At 42.8% G+C, this 23,836-nt stretch overlaps 1 protein-coding gene across 4 annotated transcripts in view; it reads left to right on the forward strand.

The window, feature by feature from the left end:
• The first annotated feature begins 373 nt into the window (after positions 1–373).
• LOC129832493 (transcription factor Dp-2-like) overlaps positions 374–23,836 on the forward strand; it is a 49,046-nt gene continuing 25,583 nt past the window's right edge. The window contains exons 1-2 of one of the 4 annotated variants that reach the window (XM_055896610.1): positions 374–503; positions 19,079–19,167. In XM_055896610.1, coding sequence (XP_055752585.1) covers positions 19,096–19,167 — 72 coding nt within the window. In that variant the 5' untranslated portion in view covers positions 374–503; positions 19,079–19,095. Of the gene's footprint in view, positions 504–13,020; positions 13,397–19,078; positions 19,168–23,836 lie in introns of those variants that run through there. The other 3 variants (XM_055896611.1, XM_055896608.1, XM_055896609.1) reach the window with 3 other exon arrangements.

Genomic DNA, 23,836 nt, shown 5'->3' on the forward strand with positions numbered 1-23,836 from the left:
GGTATTGTGTGTAGATGGGTAAGAAAAAAAATCGAATCCATTTTGAATTCAGGCTGTAACACAACAAAATGTTTAAAAAGTCAAAGGGTATGAATACTTTGAGGGCAGTCAGTGCACTGTATGTACATCATTGCTGGAGTGTGCATGGTTACTGGCTAATGAATTCGATGAGCTGTGCTAGACTTTAAGTAGCGCATAATAAGAAAATAAATATGATTCCTCCCAAATACAGTTTTCATTGTAGACTAGTTTTTTAGTGGCTTGGGTTTGCTGTTTACATCGGTCCGGGGACATCCAATCTGCTTCCACCTGGTGTCTCGCATCACAAGCGGGTGTAACCAATCAGAGACGACAGCTGGCAGCCGCCGCCAAGCTTGTGTACTGTGAAAAGGGGTCCGACTTGTTCTGTTGCTTCCATTGACAGAAAGTAGAGCGATTTTCGTCCGGCCCTGGTTATCTTTAAAAAAACAAAACTTTTTGTTCTCCGGCAGTACATGTAAAAGGCAAGTACATATTTTGCTTTACACATTTCCCTAACGAAATGAGCTACTATAGATAAGACTTCGTGTACTTTCTATCTAGTTAGCCAGCTAATGTAATGGTAAAGTTAGCCAGTCAGCAGCTAGCTAGTAAGCTAACGTTAGGTAGCCTAGCTATTAGCCTAACGTTACTTTCTAGCCAACACTTGTTTTTTTTAGCCAGTGTTTACGATAATTATACTGCAATTTATGATAAATGTATGAAGATACAACACTACGTAATATCTTAGCTCAGTAGCCATGTACAATTTGCGTTGCGAATAAATAAATTAGACATAATTGCCTTCGAGGCAGAACAACGTTTAGCATTAACTCAATCTGCTATTTTGTATATAAATGATACTTTTGGTCATGTAGTGTATGTAACGTTATGTGGACACCTGATCGTTTGCTGCTATACCGATACCCCCGCTATTGTTAATTTACTCCTGCTCTTTAATTATGTGTTACTTTTATTTCTTATTTTTTACTTATCTTTTTTTAATTTAACACATTTTTCTTAACTGCATTGTTGGTTAAGGGCTTGTGAGTAAGCATTTCACTGTAAGGTCTATTACACCAGTTGTATTCGGTGCATGTGACAAATATAATTTTATTTGATTTTGATAATAGCTGCCACTCATTTGGGAAGGCTTTTCAATAGATGTTGGAACATTGCTGCAGGGACTTACTGAGGTCGGACGATTAGGCATTCCAATTCATCCCAAAGGTGTTTGATGGGGTTGAGGTCAGGGCTCTGTGCAGGCCAGTCAAGTTCTTCCACATCGATCTCGACAAACCATTTCTGTATGGATCTCGCTTTGTCCATGGGGGCATTGTCATGCTCAAAAGTGAAAGGGCCTTCCCCAAACTGTAGCCACAAACTTGGAATCACAGAATCATCTGGAATGTCATTGTATACTCTACCTTTAAGATTTCCCTTCACTGGAACTAAGGGGCCTAGCCTGAACCATGAAAACAGCCCCGGACCATTATTCCTCCTCTACCAAACTTTACAGTTGGCACTATGCATCCGGGCAGGTAGTTTTATCCTGGCATCCGCCAAACCCAGATTCTTCCATCAGACTGCCAGATGGTGAAGCGTGATTCATCACTGCTCCAGAGTCCAATAGCGACGAGCTTTGCAAAGCGCAAATCAGCAATCATTGCTACTATAGTTAACGTTAGCTAACGTTCTGCAAATCATAAAGACTTAACTAGCTAACTGACATGTGTGCGCTCATCAAACTAGCTAGTAATGGATGCAGGGTGCACTGGGCCAAACTAGACTAGCTAGCAGAGTTAGCATACTAGCTGACACTTGGCATTGCGCATGGTGATCTTTGGCATGCGTGCAGCTGCTCGGCCATGGAAATCCATTTCATGAATCTCGAGTCCCATTCTGTGAGTTTGTGTGGCCTACCACTTTGCGGCTGAGCCGTTGTTGCTCCTAGACATTTCCACTTTACAATAACAACACTTGACACGGGCAGCTCTAGCAGGGCAGAAATTTGACGAACTGACTTCATGAAGGGTGGCATCCTATGATGGTGCCACGTTGAAAGTCACTGAGCTCTTCAGTAAGGCCATTCTACTGCCAATGTTTGTCAATGGTCGATTGCATGTCTGTGTGCTCGATTTTATACACCTGTCAGCAACTGATGTGGCTGAAATAGCCGAATCCAGTAATTTGAAGGGGTGTCCACACTAGAGGTTGACCGATACCGATTATTGGAGGACCAAAAAAAGCCGATACCGACTAACCGGCCAATTTTATATAATTTAAAAAAAATCTGTGTGTGTGTAATAATTACAACAATACTGAATTAACTTATTATACATAAAATCTATTTAGTCTCAAATCAATCATTAAACATGTTACATTTCGTTTAAGTAATGCAAAAACAGTGTTGGAGAAAAAAGTAAAAGTGCAATATGTGCCATGTAAAAAAAAAAAAAAAAAAACTAACATTTAAGTTTCTTGCTCAGAACATGAGAACATATGAAATCTGGTGGTTAAAAATTCCCAGTTCTTCAATATTCCCAGTTACGAAGTTTTAGGTTGTAGTTATTATTGGAATCATGACGCGTCGACTATTTCTCTCTCTACCATTTGCATTTCATATATTTTTGACTATTGGATGTTCTTATAGGCACTTTAGTATTGCTAGGCTAATCTCGGGAGTTGATAGGCTTGAAGTCATAAACAGCTCTGTGCTTCAAGCATTGCTAAGAGCTGCTGGCAAAATGCAGTGCTGTTTGAATGCTTACCAGTGCTGTTTGAATGCTTCGGAGCTTGCTGCTGCCGCCTTCCACCACGCAGTCAGACTGCTCTATCAAATATTAAATCATAGAATGAATAATATAATAAACACAGAAATACGAGCCTTTGGTCATTTAATATGGTCAAATCCGGAAACTATAATTTTGAAAACAAAACATTTATTCTTTCAGTGAAATACAGAACCGTTCCATATTTTGTTGAACGGGTGGCAACCCTAAGTCTAAATATTGCTGTTACATTGCACAACCTTAAATATTATGTCATAATTATGTAAAATTCTAGCAAATTACTTACGGTCTTTGTTAGGAAGAAATGGTCTAAACACAGTTCGCAACGAGCCAGGCGGCCCAAACTGCTGCATATACCCTGACTGCTTGCACACAACGCAAGAGAAGTGGCACAATTTCCCTAATTATAAGAAATTCACGTTAGCAGGCAATGTTAACTAAATATGCAGGTTTAAAAAAATATATACTTGTGAATAGATTTTAAAGAAAGGCATTGATTGTGGCTTCTTGCTGCCCTCGCATAACAGGTAGCCAGCCTGCCACGCAGGATCCTCGTGGAGTGCAATGTAAGGCAGGTGGTTTACGCTGTTTATGACTTCAAGCCTGTCAACTCCCGAGATTAGGCTGGTGTAACCGATGTGAAATGGCTAGCTAGTTAGCGGGGTGCGCACTAATAGTGTTTCAAACGTCACTCGCTCTGAGACTTGGAGTAGTTGTTCCCCTTTTTCTGCATGGGTAACGCTGCTTCGAGGGTGGCTGTTGTCGATGTGTCCCTGGTTCGAGCCCAGGTAGGAGCGAGGAGAGGGATGGAAGCTATACTGTTACACTGGCAATACTAAAGTGCCTATAAGAACATCCAATAGTCAAAGGTATATGAAATACAAATGGTATAGAGAGAAATAGTCCTATAATAACTACAACCTAAAACTTCTTACCTGGGAATATTGAAGACTCATGTTAAAAGGAACCACCAGCTTTCATATGTTCTCATGTTCTGAGCAAGTAACTTAAACGTTAGCTTTTTTACATGGCACATATTGCACTTTTACTTTCTTCTCCAACACTTTGTTTTTTAATTATTTAAACCAAATTGAACATGTTTCATTATTTATTTGAGCCTAACTTGATTTTATTGATGTATTATATTAAGTTAAAATAAGTGTTCATTCAGTATTGTTGTAATTGTCATTATTACAAAGAAATAAAAAAAAATGTCCGATTAATCGTTGTCGGTTTTTTTGGTCCTCCAATAATCGGTAATCGGCGTTGAAAAATCATAAATCGGTCGACCTCTAACACAAACCAATCAATCGTGTTCATTTGGTAGCCATGAAGAAGTTGACGTACATTCACGTGAAGTCAAAATAACCCTTCACTAACAACAGTTGTTCAATTACTTCAGAGGGGCTAGTTGGACAGCCAAGTTGTGGTTTTGTTAGCCTGGGCCTACTCTACTGAGATTGAAGTGACAAGCTTTCAGATTTCATTGTGACATCTGTTCCTGCACAAGCAGCCTGGACATTTCATCTTGTAGGGGAGGGGGATGGGCATCTATCACCTGTAAGGTCGTAGCATGTGGGACTGTTATCACCTTTGATATTCAGGTCTTTGGGTAGTGCTGTTTGTCATAGTTTACTACTGTGCTATATGAATTTCTGAGTGTGTTTATGCCTCTTTGTCACCAAACTTGTTTTCACGTTACAGACTGAAGCTTAGTGCTCATTTGACTGTTTAGCTTGCTTTGTTATTAAAATTAATATTAGGCCTTTATTCGCTTATGGTTCCTTCCATGTGACTGGACTTAAAACTGAGGGCACACCCACCCGCAATTGCTAATGGCCCATCTGCAGCCGCTGTGAAAAAGTGAAAATTCTGTGGCCCGCACCTGACCCTAACCCGCAATCAGCCAGAGATGCCGTAAAAAAATTGACAGGGGATGCAGGATTTGTCTGATTGCCTGATTTTGATATGTTTCTGCTTATAATTTGGGACATTTTGTTAAGATATTTGTAAAAAAAAAAAAAACATGCTAATATCACATTTACGTAAGTATTCAGACCCTTTACCTTTGCGATTACATCCTCAGGTCTTTTTGGGTATGACGTTGCAAGCTTGGCACTTGTATTTGGAGAGTTACTCTCTGCAGATCCTCTCAAGCTCTGTCAGGTTGGATAGGGAGCGTCGCTGCACAGCTATTGTCAGGTCTCTCCAGAGATGCTCGATCGGGTTCAAGTCCGGGCTCTGGCAGGGCCACTCAAGGATATCCAGAGACTTGTCCCGAAACCACTCATGCATTGTCTTGGCTGTGTGCTTAGGACCATTGTCCTGTTGGAAGGTGAACCTTCACCCCAGTCTGAGAACCTGCTTCAGGACACTCAGGACTTCATCAATGATCTCTCTGTACTTTGCTCTATTCATCTTTCCCTTGATCCTGACTAATCTCCCAGTTTCTTCCAAATGTGACACTTAACATTCAGGCCAAAGAGTTCAATCTTGGTTTCATCAGACCAGAAAATCTTGTTTCTTATGGTCTGAGAGTCCTGTAGGTGCCTTTTGGCAAACTCCAAACGGGCTGTCGTGCCTTTTTACTGAGGAATGGCTTCCGTCTGGCCACTCTACCATAAAAGCCTGATTGGTGGAGTGCTGCAGAGATGGTTGTACTTCTGGAAAGTTCTCCCATCTCCACAGAGAAGTTCTAGAGCTCGCTTTAGATTGATATGGGAACAAAAATATTTCCTCAATTTTAGACCAAGGCTGTAATGTAACTATGTTGAAAAGGTAAAGGGGCCTGAATACTTTCCTAAGGCACTGTATATATTGCAAGAGTTATCTTCAGTGTGTCATTTTATTTCTGCATTTCAAAAATTACATGTGTTCCATGTATGAAATACAGCCCGCCAGAAGTTTCACACAGTGCTCACTCCATGAAAATATTAACACACAAACAATACTTTTGAGAAAATGGTCGTTCATTCTGATAATGCATTGCATATCATTCAAACGCTAGTTGCAGTATTCAGAACACCAGACTCTAATTGGTGTATATTAGATATATTACAGTTAAGATGGGAAGTTTGCAAACTTTTTTTACACATGCAAATTGGGGCCGATAGGCAGTCAACATTCAAATATATGTTTAATAGAGATCCAGACTCTGAATATAAGTTTTATTTGATGTGAAAAAGAATGTCATTGTATATAAACCAACATAAAATATGTGGTTTGCATCACTTAACACCCAATGTTAAATACTGTATATCTGCCACTTTTTTTCAAGTGGTAGAGAAAAACGGTATAAAAATAACGTTTTTCTATACTGCGGCTTCTCTGGACATCTGAGAATTTTGCATCCATTTAATTTCGGAAATGCACCTTTTTGAAATCGTACGAGACTGTTTCGTAAGAGCAGAACTGCTGTGTTGACAAGCTGCAGAGGCGTGCCACTTACTGATGATTTCCGGTTTGGTATTTACAAAGATGGGCCACCAGATGGTATCAAGTGTTTTTAGTTTTTTTAATGATCTCATCTAGAAGAGTGGTGTTATTTTATGTTTTGATCATGTACAGACGACACATTACCATGTGTTTAAAGACACTGTTACACTTTAGTGCCCGATGTTGCATACACGTAACGTTTCCATCATCTCATCAGAGGGAGAGGTGGGAGAGAGAGATGGAGAGTTGCAGGATACAGAGAACGTGAGAGAGACCTCCAGCCACTTTGGAGCTTCTCTGGTTCCTCTATAGGTTCTGTCCATGTTGGACAAAAGCCCATTATGTGGAGTGCCGTCTGGGGCCCACGGGGGAGCTATTGTTTGGCAGGGATGTGGGCGGCACCTCCTTTCTATCTGCCATTGATCCTTTGAATGGAACCTCCCTCTGCCTCTCCGGCCCTTCTAGGCTCACCAGCTGTTCGCTTCTTTATGAGCCTCCCGGGGTCCTCAACAAGCTTTGAGCACAAAGGCTGAAGCACTCCCGTTCCTGTACCATACTGGGGTATACGGTATTACTGGCATTTCCAAATGTAAAAAAACAAAAGGCTAACAAAGTACTAGGGAATTGCCTTAGTGGATGCTAGCTGAATGCTAAGAAGCACAGGCGAACAAACTAATTGCAAGGACAGACAGCCCAGCTCAAAGTTGTACAACTCTCAATGGTTGCTGCATGCACAAATCAAATTTTAGATAACAGGGATCTTGACACAGGGGGGAATTGATTCTCTGCTGTAACCAAGAAGCTTGATCTTGCAAGCTAGCCACTAGCTAGCAAGTTAGCAAACCAAATGCATAGCTGGAGCCATGTGATGGGAAGAATTTATTTGGCACATCTTACTTTTTTTTTTTTTACTTATAAGATATTTAGCTGGCAAACGGTAGTGAATTTCAAGTCTAAGTTGATCACCTCTTGCACTGCACAACAGCGTATCGTCACGTCATGAAAGCTACGTTTACTCTGTGAGCTCTTTGAAAAAAGACTAGGCCTTATACTGGGGTATTTGGAAATGGCCATGGGATGGTTTTTCAATACCGTCAGTATTGCTGAAACTAGGTTAGATGCAACACATCTGAATCCAACTGACCCAAATCCTCCAACGTTGTCAAACTCCACAGAAGCAAATGTTAATGCGCAGAAGGGTGTGAAACTACTGCTGTGTGTGCGCGTTTAACTATACTTGTGTGGAGCAGAAGTCCACACACTTTTGGGACATTCAGGGGAATGATGGATGAGGTCGACCGATTTATGATTTTTCAACGCCGATACCAATTTATTGGACGACCAAAAAAGGCTGATGCCGATTTTTATATATATATTTGTAATAATGACAATTATCACAATACTGAATGAACACTTTTATTTTAACTTAATACATCAACAAATCTATTTAGTCTCAAATAATGAAATATATCCAATTTGGTTTAAATAATGCAAAAACAAAGTGTTGGAGAAGAAAGTGCAATATTTGCCATGTAAAAAAGCTAACGTTTAAGTTCCTTGCTCAGAACATGAGAACATATGAAAGCTGGTGGTTCCTTTTAACATGAGTCTTCAATATTCCCAGGTAAGAAGTTTTAGGTTGTAGTTACAGGAATTATAGGACTATTTCTCTCTCTACCATTTGTATTTCATATACCTTTGACTATTGGATGTTCTTATAGGCACTATAGTATTGCCAGCCTAGTCTCAGGAGTTGATAGGCTTGAAGTCATAGACAGCGCAATACTTGAAGCACAACTAAGAGCTGCTGGCAAATGCAGGAAAGGGCTGTTTGAATGAATGCTTACGAGCCTGCTGCTGCGTACCACCGCTCAGTCACTGCTCTATCAAATCATAGACTTAATTATAATATATCACACAGAAATACGAGCCTTAGGTCATTAATATGGTCAAATCCGGAAACTATCATTTTGAGAGAGAGAAAAAGTTTATTCTTTCAGTGAAATACGGAACCTTCCCGTATTTTATCTAACATCCCTAAGTCTAAATATTGCTGTTACATTGCACAACCTTCAACGTTATGTCATAATTATGTACAATTCCGGCAAATGAATTACGGTCTTTGTTAGGAAGACATGGTCTTCACACAGTTCGCTACGAGCCAGGCGGCCCAAACTGCTGCATATACCCTGACTCTGCTTGCACAGAATGCAAGAGAAATTTCCCTAGTTAAAAGAAATTCATGTTAGCAGGCAACATTAACTAAATTTGCAGGTAAAAAAATATATAGATGTGTATTGATTTATGAAAGGCATTGATGTTTATGGTTAGGTACACATTGGTGCAACGACAGTGCTTTTTTCGCCAATGCGCTTGTTAAATCATCACCCGTTTGGCGAAGTAGGCTGTGATTCGATGATAAATTAACAGGTACCCCATCGATTATATGCAATGCAGGACAAGCTAGATAAACTAGTAATGTCATCAACCATGTGTAGTTAACTAGTGATTATGTTAAGATTGATAGTTTTCTTTATAAGATAAGTTTAATGCTAGCTAGAAACTTACCTTGGCTCTTGCTGCACTCGCGTAAAAGGTAGTCGGTCTGCCACGCGGTCTCCTCGTGGAGTGCAATGTAATTGGCCATAATCGGTGTCCAAAAATGCAGATTACCGATTGTTATGAAAACTTGAAATCGGCCATGCCGATTTTAATCGGTCGACCTCTATATATATATATATATATATACATATACATATACATATACATATACATATATATTTATTTATTTTTTCAGTAAAAAAAGAAACGTCCCTTTTCAGGACCCTGTCTTTCAAAGATAATTCATAAAAATCCAAATAACTTCACAGATCCTCATTGTAAAGGGTTTAAACACTGTTTCCCATGCTTGTTCAATGAACCATAAACAATTAGTGAGCATGCACCTGTGGAACGGTCATTAAGACACTAACAGCTTACAGACGGTAGGCAATTAAGGTCACAGTTATGAAAACTTAGGACACTAAAGAGGCCTTTCTACTGACTCTGAAAAACACCACAAGAAAGATGCCCAGGGTTCTTGCTCATCTGCGTGAATATGCCTTAGGCATGCTGCAAGGAGGCATGAGGACTGCAGATGTGGCCAAGGCAATAAATTGCAATGTCTGTATTATGAGACAACTAAGACAGCGCTACAGGGAGACAGGGCGGACAGCTGATCGTCCTCGCAGTGGCAGACCACATGTAACAACACCTGCACAGGATCGGTACATCCGAACACACTTGCGGGACAGGTACAGGATGGCAACAACAACTTCCCGAGTTACACCAAGAATGCAAAATCCCTCCATCAGTGCTCAGACTGCCCGCAATAGGCTGAGAGAGGCTGGACTGAGGGTTTGTAGGCCTGTTGTAAGGCAGGCCCTCACCAGACATCACCGGCAACAATGTCACCTATGGGCACAAACCCACCGACATTGTTGTCATTGCAGGCAATCTCAAAGCTGTGCGTTACAGGGAAGACATCCTCCTCCCTCATGTGGTACCCTTCCTGCAGGCTCATCCTGACATGACCCTCCAGCATGACAATGCCACCAGCCATACTGCTCGTTCTGTGCATGATTTCCTGCAAGACAGGAATGTCAGTGTTCTGCCATGGCCAGCGACGACCCCGGAGCTCAATCCCATTGAGCACGTCTGGGACCTGTTGGATCGGAGGGTGAGGGCTAGGGCCATTCCCCCAGAAATGTCTGGGAACTTGCAGGTTCCCTACTCTGATGTTACCCTACTCTGGTGAAAGAGTAGGGTAACATCTCACAACAAATCTGGTGCAGTCCATGAGGAGGAGATGCACTGCAGTACCTAATGCAGCTGGTGTTCACACCAGATACTGATCATTACTTTATTTTGACCCCCCCCCTTTTGTTCAGGGACACATTATTCAATTTCTGTTAGGCACATGTCTGTGGATCTTGCTCTGTTTATGTCTGTTGAATATTAAGTTCATACAAATATTTACACATGTTAAGTTTGCTGAAAATAAACTATGGTCTAAACTGAGTCTCTGTCGGGGTACCACAGGGTTCAATTCTTGGGCCGACTCTCTTCTCTGTATACATCAAGGATGTCGCTCTTGCTGCTGGTGAGTCTCTGATCCACCTCTACGCAGATGACACCATTCTGTGTACTTCTGGCCCTTCTTTGGACACTGTGTTAACAACTCTCCTTCCGTGGCCTCCAACTGCTCTTAAATACAAGTAAAACTAAATCCATGCTCCTCAACCGATCGCTGCCTGCACATGCCCGCCCGTCCAGCATCACTACTCTGGAAGGTTCTGACTTAGAATATGTGGACAACTACAAATACCTAGGTGTCTGGTTAGACTGTAAACTCTCCTTCCAGACTCACATCAAACATCTCCAATCCAAAGTTAAATCTAGAATTGGCTTCCTATTTCGCAACAAAGCATCCTTCACTCATGCTGCCAAACATACCCTCGTAAAACTGACCGTCCTACCGATCCTCGACTTCGGCGACGTCATTTACAAAATAGCCTCCGATACCCTACTCAATAAATTGCATGCAGTCTATCACAGTGCCATCCGTTTTGTAACCAAAGCCCCATATACTACCCATCACTGCGACCTGTACGCTCTCGTTGGCTGGCCCTCGCTTCTTACTCGTCCTCAAACCCACTGGCTCCAGGTCATCTACAAGACCCTGCTAGGTGAAATCCCCCCTTATCTCAGCTCGCTGGTCACCATAGCAGCACCCACCTGTAGCACGCGCTCCAGCAGGTATCTCTCTGGTCACCCCCAAAGCCAATTCCTCCTTTGGCTGCCTCTCCTTCCAGTTCTCTGCTGCCAATGACTGGAACGAACTACAAAAATCTCTGAAACTGGAAACACTTATCTCCTCACTAGCTTTACGCACCAGCTGTCAGAGCAGCTCACAGATTACTGCAACTGTACATAGCCCATCTATAATTTAGCCCAAACAGCTACCCCTTCCCCTACTGTATTTATTAATATATTTATTTTGCTCCTTTGTACCCCATTATTTCTACTTTGCACATTCTTCCAATAGAAATCTACCATTCCAATGTTTTACTTGTTATATTGTATTTACCTCGCCAACATGGCCTTTTTTGCCTTTACCTCCCTTATCTCACCTCATTTGCTCACATTGTATATATACTTATTTTTCTACTGTATTATTGACTGTATGTTTGTTTTACTCCATGTGTAACTCTGTTTCAGTTTATTTTATTTTTACAGGGACAGTGCACATTAATCAACGTTACAGTAAAAGTGCCGGTTTTAGCCAGCCGGCTAATTTTCAACCGCAGTCCCTGGGCAGGTTATTAAAAACAATTACAATATAGACAATCATTGAGCAGTGAGCACACGCAGAGCAACATAGGACAAGCAAGACGTAGTATACAGACAGAGCAACATCGGACAAAAAGCAGCAAGACAAAATTCATAAAAGCAACAAAGTGTTTCCACACCTCACAAGCTACAGACATGTATGTGTCGAACTGCTTTGCTTTATCTTGGCCAGGTCGCAATTGTAAATGAGAACGTGTACTCAACTTGCCTACCTGGTGAAATAAAATAAAATAAAAATATTCATTTATATACCTGGTTCAATAAAGGTGAAATAAAATCAATTTAAACGCAGTAGACAGTGAGAGGATATTTCTTTTTTTGCTTTAGTTAGCATACGGTAACAAGTTTATACAAATGTGTCCTACCCTGTCGGAAAACAGTATAATCCAAAATTCTCCAGAATTTCAAGGGAGGCGTGACAGTGACATGATGTTGGAGGTATGGCAACGCGAGGCTAGGTACATGCAAATGTTAACATCAGCAGTGTTTTCAGTAGTGCAAACTGTAGAAAAACATTTTGGAACAGAACGTTGCAATGGAAACTGCAGTTTCTCATTAGACAAATTCAGGTGGGGCCCTCTCCATTTTGTCCCGTTTGGTTCCTAGTGAGTACACTACTGGCAAAATGTTAGATTACAGGTGTAATACGGGTTAATTATGCAAATCAAATTCTGTGCTTAGGTTTGATACGTTTTTAAACCCATTTCAAAGTCAAACATTTCAGTATTCTGAACGACCTCTATTCAGGACAGAGGTCCTACTGTACTTAATTATAAGAGGGATTTGCATTCTGTAGATTTCAAGCTAGTGTGTGTAAATGCTCTGATTGGCTACTGAAGGGATAGAATCGAAAAATCGAGTTGGGAAAACTTTATCGTCAAAAATGTGGAAATATACCTTTGGAAATGTGCACAGTATGATTCAATTCAATGAATGTAATATTGTGCAGCCTACATAGGTTATTGTTTGCATCCACAGTTTGCCTGGTTTCAGTTTAGGTATTCTTTTGAACGGTGACCTTTTTTGTAGACAACTTTTTTTGTTAGCCTACATTTAATACAAGACAGACTACAGGTGCTGACTAGAGGCGCTCTCTGTACAACCCCCTTCCCAGACCAGGCAGGCTAGAACAAGCAATCCCCCATCCCACACAGTGCCTCTCCCTGTCAACCAGAGAGCAGCTTTACATGGAGATGGTCATGCCTTTGTGGGAGGGTGTGTGTGTGTGTGTGTGTGTGTGTGTGTGTGTGTGTGTGTGTGTGTGTGTCGGTGGCGGTCTTCCCAGGCCAGGCGTTCGCTCAGTGAACTGGGGTGTTCCCACATTGTCTGGAGGGAAGGCAGGTGGACTTCCTCTGCACTCGCCTGGCAGGGGCTCTCAAGTTTCCATTGGCTGGTAACAAAATAGGGAGAGCGCATGTGAGGATCCCAGGCTACATGAGCTGCTGAGAGGCACATGCTCTTCAAGTAAATGAATGTGCCTTTTTCCTTCTCTCTACGTCTTGTGTAGACATAATGGGATTGGTTGTGTGTCGCGGATTAGCAAACTCGCCAAGAACAGGGGAAGGGGAGTGCGAGACGCTGTTCTGGGCCAGTAAAGAGACTCACTACCTCCCTCCTCTCCTCTGTCCTACTGGAAGTTGCTCGCTAGCGTAATGTCTGTGGGGGTTAGGGAAGACTGGTCGGCACACTCTAGCTGGGACTGAGAAACGGGGAGAGGGAAGGAGAGGGAGCCATGGAGGTTCCCTTCTGCAGAAAGAGAGGTAAAACAAGAGTTGCTGGTTCCAACGATAGATGGCAAGACGATTTTTAGCAACTTTTAGTGACTTAACGCACTTGCCTCCTGTTCTCCCAATTGTTAGTCTGGACTTTAACACATATGTAGTTTTCTAGTTCTCCCTATGTGGTTAGGCTGTGTTCCTTTCTGAGTGAACAACGTGTTCATTTATCATAGCTTAATTTAAAGGTTTGATTGCGCTTAGAGGTTTTTTCTGAATCTCTGATTACCGGGCACTTAATGTGATGTTTTATGTTTTGTTGCCCTCTTGGGTTTTCTTGAATGTAGTTGCACAATGTGTGTGCGTTTTTGTTTTTATATTAGTTTAGCCTGTAACGGCAGTTTTCTGTTGTATTAAAATGTGGATGTCGATTTAAGGCAGCCCCCCGCACCTCTGATTCAGAGGGGTTGGGTTAAATGCGGAAGACACATTTCAGTTGAAGGCATTCAGTTGTACAACTGACTAGATATCCCCCCTTTCCCTTTCCAATAACCAAAACAATTGAGTAATATATCGCACGAGAAGGGATGGTGCACCAGCAAGAAGGTCAATAATATTGAAGACAAGCATGAGATGATTGACTTAAAAAGCCTCAGGAAAGTGGTGTTTTTGCGTTTTGAGATGCAAGCCCAAGTTCCAAAGATAAATCCCCTCTACATGTAATTTTTAGATGCACCTTGGATTCTACCTGGAAGCACCTTATCAGGTCATTATAATATGCAAAGGCCTAAGTGACTCTAGGTGAGTCTGATGTTTCCCTCCTAGCACCACTGAAATCTGCTTTTTTTTATTCATTTTAAAGCAATCCATGAAAACTCATGTTTTTAGTTAGTCTGTTGCGCATGTGTGTTCCTAATATTTTTGAGTCAAAAAGAGGGAGAGCGACAGCTGCTCAGCTGTATTCTAATGAAGCAGCCCTTCCTCATTGTTGTGCCTTAAAGGAGAGAGAGGTGGCCACATTTCAGTGTTGAGATTGGGAGAGGCTGGGGCCCTCCTTTCTGTTGGGCCTAATGAAGGCGCAAGGCACCATCAACCCAGTCTGACCTTGCTGCCTGGCACTGGACCAGCCAGTCTCCATCCTGGACCTCACTGGATGAAGCTAGTAGGGCCTGGGGTGTTTCAAATAGAATGGCCTATAACCAGGTCCCAGAGTTGTTCCTTGTCAGGTGGTCAAATTGTATTGTTGCTTAGATATATTTTGCAGATGTTATCGCAAGTGTAGGGAAATGCTTATGTTCCTAGCTCCAACAGTGCAGTAATACCTAACAATACAAAAAAATACACGCATATCCCAAAAGACAAAGAAGGGAATTAAGAAATATAGAGATATTAGACCAAGCAATGTCAGAGTTTGGAATATAAATATATTGTATGTCTATGATGGTGTGTGTGTGTATAGACATTAGGGCCAGTATATGGTCTTTCTATGACACTGGGTGCTGTAGATGTCCTGGAGGGCAGGCAGTGTGCCCCCGGTGATACGTTGGGCTGACCGCCCCACCCTCTGGAGTGCCCTGCGTTTGCGGACTGGGCAATTGCCGTACCAGGCAGTGATACAGCCCGACAGGATCCTCTCAGTGGTGCAGGTTGAAGAGGCGCTATTGCGCCTTCGTCACCACACTATCTGTGTGGATGGGCCATTTCAGTTTGTCAGTGATGTGCACACCGAAGAACTTGAAGCTTTTCACACTCCACTGCGGCCTCGTCGATGGGGTCATGCTCCCTCTGCTGTCTCCTGAACTCCATGATCAGCTCCTTCGTTTTGTTGACATTGAGGGTCAGGTTATTTTCCTGGCATTACTCCGCCAGGGCCCTCACCTTCTCCCTGTATGCGTTCTTGTCATTGTTGGTAAACAGGCCAACCACTGTTGTCTGCAAACTTGATTGTGTTAGAGATGTGCGTGGCCATGCAGTCATGGGTGAACACTGCACAGGGAGTACAGGAGGGAGCGGAGTACACACCCTTGTGGGGCCCCCGTGCTGAGGATCAGTGGATTTGTCATTACCTCGCTTTTTCGGCACGCCAGGAATTCCAGGACCCAGTTGCACAGGGCGGGGTTCTGACCCAGGGCCCCGAGGTTAGCCCAAAGAATCAGGCCCTGCTGCCCTGCCAGATATCCCAGAAAAACAGAACAGCTCAAAAGTCCTAGGCTGTAATGCTAGCCCCACTTCTAATAATGGAAGGCTGTATGTGGTGGGGTGTTCACAGCGTACGCTAGTTGAGGATTGTTTGTGTGTGTAGGAGTCGTATGATTGGGGAGGGGTTTCATCCACATCCCGCCAAAAATCTTCTGTACTTAGTGTGTGTGTTTGTTAATCTTTCTTTACTCTGTCATCAGTACAACCTTTGTGCACATGTACATACACATCATGACCAAAAATATGTGGACACCTGCTCATCGAACTTCTCATTCCAAATTCATGGGCATTGACATGGAGTTACTGCCATAACAGCGTCCATTCTTCTGGGAAGGCTTTCCCCTAGATGTTGGAACATTGCTACAGGGACTTGCTTCCGTTCAGGCACGAGCATTAGTGAGGTCGGGCTCTAATGTTAGGCGATTAGGCCTGGCTCACAGTCGGAGTTCCAATTCATCCCAAAAGGGTTTTGATGTTGAGGTCAGGGCTCTGTGCAGCCCAGTCAAGTTCTTCCACACCGATCTCAACAAACCATTTCTGTATGGATCTCACTTTGTGCATGAGGGCATTGTCATGCTTAAACATGAAATGGCTTTCCCCAAACTGATGCCACAAAGTTGGAAGCACATAATAATCTAGAATGTCACTGTATGTTGTAGCATTTAGATTTCCCTTCACTGGAACTAAGGGGCCTAGCGCGAACCATGAAAAACAGGCCCAGACTATTATTCCTCCTCCACCAAACTTTACAGTTGGCACTATGCTTTGGGGCAGGTAGCGTTCTCCTGGCGTCCGTCAGACAGCCAGTTGGATGAAGCGTGATTCATCACTCCAGAGAACGCGTTTCCACTACTCCAGAATCGAATGGCGGCGAGCTTTACACATCTCCAGCCGATGCTTGGCATTGCGCATGGTGATCTTAGGCTTGTGTGTGGCTGTGCGGCCATGGAAACCCATTTCATGAAGCTCTCGACGAACAGTTCTTGTGCTGACATTGCTTCCAGAGGCAGTTTGGAACCCGGTAGTGAGTGTCGCAACCGAGAACAGATGATTTTTTACTCGCTGCGCGCTTCAGCAGTCGGCGGTCCCGTTCTGTGAGCTTGTGTGGCCAACCACTTCACAGCTGAGCCTTTTGCTGCACCTAGATGTTTCCACATCACAATAACAGCGCTTACAGTTGACTGGGGAAGCTCTTGCAGAGCAGACATTTGACGAACTGACTTGTTGGAAAGGTGGCGTTCTATGACGGTGCCATGTTGAAAGTCACTGAGCTCTTCAGTAAGGCCATTCTACTGCTAATGTTTGTCTATGGAGATTGCATGTCTGTGTGCTCGATTTTATACACCTGTCAGCAACTGATGTGGCTGTAATAGCCGAATCCAGTAATTTGAAGGGGTGTCCACATACTTTTGTATATACAGTGCATTCGGAAAGTATTCAGACCCCTTGAGTTTTTCAACATTTTGTTTTACGTTAGCCTTACTCTAAAAAACAATTGAATCAATCTACACACACTACCTCATAATGACCAAGCAAAAATAGGTTTAAGACATTTTTGCAAATGTATATAACGAAAACTGATAACACATTTAGTGTTCAGACCCTTTACTCAGTACATTTGTTGAAGCACCTTTTGGCAGAGATTACAGCCTCGAGTCTTCTTGGCATACTTGTATTGGAGTTTCTCACATTCTTCTCTGCAGATCGTCTCAAGCTCTGTCAGGTTGGATGGGGAGCATTGCTGCTCTCTCCAGAGATATGGAATCCAGTTCAAGTCCGGGCTCTGGCTGGGCCACTCAAGGACTTTCAGAGACTTGTCCTGAAGCCACTTCTGCATTGTCATGGCTGTGTGCTTAGGTTCGTTGTCCTGTTGGAAGGTGAACATTCTGGAGCAGGTTTTCATCAAGGATCTCTGTTTTTTGCTCTGTTCATCTTTCCCTCGATCCTGACTAGTCTCCCAGTCCCTGCCGCTGAAAAACATTTCCACAGCATGATGCTGCCCTGTTTCCTCCAGATGTGATGCTTGGGATTCAGGCCAAGGAGTTCAAGCTTGGTTTCATCAGACCAGGGAATCTTGTTTTTCATGGCCTGAGAGTGCTTTAGGTGTCTTTTGGCAAACTCCAAGCGGTCTGTCGTGCCTTGTACTGAGGAGTGGCTTCCGTCTGGCTTGTACTGAGTGGCTTCCGTCTGGCAACTCTACCATAAAGGCCTGGTTGGCGGAGTGCTGCAGAGATGGTTGTCCTTCTGGAAAGTTCTCCCATCTCCACAAAGGAACTCTAGAGCTCTGTCAGAGTGACCATCGGGTTCTTGGTCACCTCCCTGACCAATGCCCTTTTCCCCCGATTGCTGTTTGGCTGGGTGGCCAGCTCTTCCTAGAGTCTTGGTGGTCCCAAACTTCTACCGTTTAAGAATGATGGAGGCCACTGTGTTCTTGGCGACCTTCAATGCTGCAGAAATGTTTTGGTACCTTTCCCTAGATCTGTGCCTTGACACAATACTGTCTCAGAGCTCTACAGACAATTCCTTCAACCTCATGCGGGACCTTATATGGACAGGTGTGTGCCTTTCCAAATCATGTCCAATCAATTGATTTTACCACAGGTGGACTTCAATCAAGTTGTAGAAACATCTCAAGGACCATCAATGGAAACAGGATGCACCTGATCTCAATTTCGAATCTCATAGCAAAGTGTCTGAATACTTATGTAAATTAAGGCTCTTCTGTTTTTATTTTTTTAAATAATTTTGCTCAAATTTCTAACCTGTTCGCTTTGTGTGTCTGTATATTGTTGAGGAAAATGTTTTATTTAATCAATTTTAGAGTAAGGCTGCAACGTAACGTTGAAAAAGCAGTGTATATGTAAGCAGTGTCAGGTCATGTGGTTAGTTACAACTCCTAACAACTGTGTGAATGTGCACTCTTCCGTTCACTTCCACGGTTCTGACTTTCAAGACCATTGGTCCAGGTGTGAATGAAACCTACTAAATCAGTTTGAATTTAATTGCAATGGAAAGTGGCAACCATCCACAAAGGCTCATCAGTGGCTAATTAAAGATACACTATGCAGAAATCGACAAACTAGTGTAGAGAATCATTGTACCGTCGAAACTTCTGTGCAACTTCTTGTCCATAACCAAAAATATTGTGTTTTCAGCAGTTTGAAGCTGGTGTACAAAACCAAAGTTTTGGAACAGTCATGTATGTGGGTTTTTACATAATGTTGTTGGTTAACAGGAAGGACCCGGATATCACATATGCCTTGCTGATATCGATATAATAATATAATGACGCTTTTATCCAAAGCAACTTAGTCATGAATGCATCCATTTTTCGTATGAGTACCCTCAGCGGGAATGGACCCAGAACCCAGGCATAAAAAAATGCTTCTTTGTTAAAACCTTACTAAACCAATTGGATAATCTTTCTTTATCAATTGGTAAAATCTACATTTGTGTTGGCAGACATCGGATATTTTTAGCCCAATGAGGAACATTTCAAATAGTTTTTCCCTTTACCATGTTTTTCAGGCAATATATCACTTGTGATGCCGTCCGACTACAGCCCAGCAACAAATATCACACTAGGAGCAGTCAATGCCAATGTGAGGACCCAGATGGTGAGTGTTTTGTACAAATGTTTTAATCAAATCAATTTATAAAGCCCTTTTTTTTTTGTCTCAGTGCTTTAAGTATACCCAGCCTACACAGTCAAAAGTTTGGACACACCTACTCATTCCAGGGTTTTCTTTATTTTTACTATTTTCTATATTGTAGCATAGTTGTGAAGACATCAAAACTATGATATAACACATATGGAATCATGTAGTAACCAGAAAAGTGTTAAACAAATCAAAATATATTCGTCATTGAAGAGCACTTTTTCCCAGTCCATTCTGGTCCATCGACAGTGGGTTTGTGCCCGTAGGCGACGTTGTTGCTGGTGATGTCTGGTGAGGACCTGCCGTACAACAAGCTCTCAGTCCAGCCTATTGCGGACAGTCTGAGCACTGATGGAGGGATTGTGCGTTCCTGGTGTAACTCGGCAGTTGTTGCTATCCTGTACCTGTCCCGCAGGTGTGATGTTCGGATGTACTGATCCTGTGCAGGTGTTACATGTGGTCTGCCACTGCGAGGACGATCAGCTGTCCATCCTGTCTCTCTGTAGCGCTGTCTTAGGCGTCTCACAGTACGGACATTGCAATTTATTGCCCTGGCCACATCTGCAGTCCTCATGCCTCCTTGCAGCATGCCTAAGGCATGTTCACGCAGATGAGCAGGGACCCTGGGCATCTTTTTGGGGTGTTTTTCAAAGTCAGTAGAAAGGCCTCTTTGGTGTCCTATGTTTTCATAACTGTGACCTTAATTTCCTACCGTCTGTAAGCTGTTAGTGTCTTAACGACCGTCGCACAGGTGCATGTTCATTAAGGTTCATTGAACAAGCATGGGAAACGGTGTTTAAACCCTTTACTGGCAGCTTCATTAAATGGTACCCGCAAAACACCGGTCTCAACGTCAACGGTAAAGAGGTGACTCCGGGATGCTGGCCTTCTAGGCATAGTTGCAAAGCAAAAGCCATATCTCAGACTGGCCAATAAAAATAAAAGATTAAGATGGGCAAAAGAACACAGACACTGGACAGAGGAATCTTGCCTAGAAGGCTAGCATCCCGGAGTCGCCTCTTCGCTGTTGACTTTGAGACTGGTGTTTTGCGGGTACTATTTAATGTAGCTGCCAGTTGACGAATTGTGAGGTGTCTGTTTCTCAAACTAGAGACTCTAGTGTACTTGTCCACTTGCTCTGTTGTGCACCGGGGCCTCCCACTCCTTCTATTCTTGTTAGAGCTAGTTTGTGTTCTGTGAAGGGAGTAGTACACAGCGTTGTACGTGATCTTCCGTTTCTTGGCAATTTCTTGCATGGAATAGCCTTCATTTCTCAGAACAAGAATAGACTGACGAGTTTCAGAAGAAAGGTCTTTGTTTCTTGCCATTTTGAGCCTGTAATCAAACCCACAAATTCTGATGCTCCAGATACTCAACTAGTCTAAAGAAGGCCAGTTTTATTGCTTCTTTAATCAGTTTAACAGTTTTCAGCTATGCTAACATAATTGCAAAAGGGTTTTCTAATGATAAATTAGCCTTTTTAAAATGATAAACCTGGATTTTTTAATGGTTGTGTGTATACAGTGCCTATGGAAAGTATTCAGACCCCTTGACCTTCTCCACATTTTATGTTACAGCCTTATTCTAAAATAGATTAATAAATAAAAATCTTCAGCAATCTACACACAATATCCCATAATGACAAACTGAAAAATGGTCTTTAGAAACCTTTTCACATTTATTAAAAATAAAGTTTAGGTGCATCCTGTTTCCATTGATCATCCTTTCTACAACTTGATTGGAGTCCACCTGTGGTAAATTCAATCGATTTGGAAAGGCACACACCTGTCTATATAAGGTCCCACACTTGACATGGCTTGGTTTTTTGCTTTGACATGCACTGAGGTCGAAGGATTGTCCGTAGACCTCTGAGACCGCATTGTCGAGGCACATATCTGGGCAAGGGCAGTGGTGGGACAAGTACCCAATTGTCATACTTGAGTAGAAGTAAAGGTACCTTAACAGAAGATGGCTCAAGTAAAAGTGAAAATCACCCAGTAAAACACTACTTGAGTAAACGTCTCTAAAAGTATTTGATTTGACATATACTTAATTATTAAAAGTAAAAGTGTAAATAATTTCAAATTCCTTATCAGGCAAACCAGTTGAGACATTTTTGGGGGGGAGGGTAGTCAAGCGCACACTCCAACACTCAGACATTTTTTACAAATGAAGCATTTGTGTTTAGCATGTTCGCCAAATCAGGTGCAGTAGGGAATGAGCAGTGATGATCTCTTGATAAGTATGTGAATTGTACCATTTTCCTCTCTTAAGCATTCCAAATCTAACTAGTACTTTTTGGTGTCAGGGAAAATGTATGGAGTAAAAAGTACATTATTTTCTTTAAGAATGTAGTGAAGTAAAAGTAGTCAAAAATATAAATAGCTAAGTACAGCTACGACTTAAGTAAAAATACTTTAAAGAACTACTTCAGTACTTTACACCACTGGGGAAGTGTACCAAAACATTTCTACAGCATTGAAGGTCCCCTAGAACACAGTGGCCTCCATCATTCTTAAATGGAAGAAGTTTGGAACCACCAAGACTCTTCCTTGAGCTGGCTGCCCGGCCAAACTGAGCAATCTGGGGGAAAGGGCCTTGGTCAGGGAGGTGACCAAGAACCCGATGTCCACTCTGACAGAGCTCCAGAGATCCTTTGTGGAGATGGGAGAATCTTCCAGAAGGACAACCATCTCTACAATACTCCACCCATCAGGCTTTTATGTTAGTGTCCAGACGGAAGCCACTCCTCAGTAAAAGGCACATGACAGCCCGCTTGGAGTTTGCCTAAAGACTCTCCGACCATGAGAAACAAGATTATCTGGTCTGTTGAAACCAAGATTGAAGTCTTGGCCTGAATGCCAAGCATCACGTCTGGAGGAAACCTGGCACCATCCCTATGGTGAAGCATGGTGGTGACAGCATCATACTGTGGGGATGTTTGTAAGCGGCAGGGAGACAAGTCAGGATCGAGGCAATGATGAAAGAAGCAAACCACAGAGATCCTTGATGAAAACCTGCTCCAGAGTGCTCAGAACCTCAGACTGTGTCCATGGTTCACCTTGTAACAAGACAACGACCCTAAGCACACAGCCAAGACAATGTCCTTGAGTGGCCCAGCCAGAGCCCGGACTTGAATCCGATCGAACATCTCTGGAGAGACCTGAAAATAGCTGTGCAGCGACACTCCCAACCAACCTGACAGAGCTTGAGAGGATCTGCAGAGAAGAATGGGAGAAGCTCCCCAAATACAGGTGTACCAGGCTTGTAGCGTCATACTCAAGAAGACTTGAGGCTGTAATTGCTGTCAAAGGGGCTTCAACAAAGTACTGAGTGAAGGGTCTGAATAGTTATGTAAATGTGATATTGCCGTTTTTGCCCAAAAATCTAAAAACCCGTTTTTGCTTTGTCATTATGGGAAATTGTGTGTTTGAGGTGAAAAAAACTATTTAAGAATAAGGCTGTAACGTAACAAAATGTGAAAAAATTCAATGGGTCTGGGCCTCCCGAGTGGCGCAGCGGTGTCACTACAGACCCAGTTTCGATCCCTGTGATGTCCTTGGTCCATCGCGCTCTAGCGACTGCTTGTGGCGGGCCGGGTGCATGCACACTGACTAAGGTCCCCACTTGTATGGCGTTTCTTCTGACATGTGTCATGGTGCGACTGGCTTCCGGGTTAAGCAAGCAGTGTGTCAAGAAACAGTGCAGCTTGGCAGAGTCGTGTTTCGGAGGACACATGACTCTAGACCTTCGCCTCTCACGAGTCCGTACGGGAGTTGCAGCGATGAGACAAGACTAACTACCAATTGGATATCACGATATTGAGGAGAAAAAGGGGTAAAAACGAACAAACAAAATTATACAACTAAATATTTAAGTTAAGGGGTCTGAATACTTTCCGAATGCACTGTAAGTGTGATTGAGTTGAGCCTTTAGACTAGTAAATTGGCTTTTTGCTTATCAACCGGCTATAATTTTAAGTTCACGGAAATTGAGCCACTGCTGCAGATTTTTTTTCTTCATGAAAGCCCTCTGTTGGGATTCTTTTTTTTCTTCGTAGTTAAGAGTCGAGTCGATGATCAGAGGTGTATTCCCCATGTACCAAAGAAAAACATTCGTGCCGACTGTCTGAATTTGTCCAATATCAAATTCTCGTTTTCACTCAAACGTTTTCCATTGCAAAGTGTTTTGCTACGTTGGGTGTTAATGAATACACCACAGGTCTCCCATCCTCTTGCATCTGTGGCAGCCAGTGTGTTGTGTGGTGAAGTGTAAAAGAAAGGCCTGGTTGGGAGGGGAAGAAGAAACAGTGTGTGGGGGGGCTACAGACTGTGACTAGCTTGCTATAATTAGCTTGTGGTATTTATTACTCTGCTGCATCCAGCTGATCTCGCCTCGTCTCTTTTGTTCGGCTCTGGCTTCGAGACACTTCTGCATAGTAGGACTCTCAAATATTACACCCAACCTGATCCTGCTCAGTCACCACACAAGAGAATCGCCCACTTCTTGGCACAGAATCTGTTCTCAATGACTCACCTGGATAGTGTTCATTAGGGTGTTAAACAGAATATGTTTTGAAACTGAAAGTGAGCTCTTCATGTTGGATGAGTCCAGGTTGCCCTTTCCT

This window comes from Salvelinus fontinalis, chromosome 33, assembly GCF_029448725.1.
Source record: "Salvelinus fontinalis isolate EN_2023a chromosome 33, ASM2944872v1, whole genome shotgun sequence".
In the NCBI taxonomy this organism is placed as follows: domain Eukaryota; kingdom Metazoa; phylum Chordata; class Actinopteri; order Salmoniformes; family Salmonidae; genus Salvelinus; species Salvelinus fontinalis.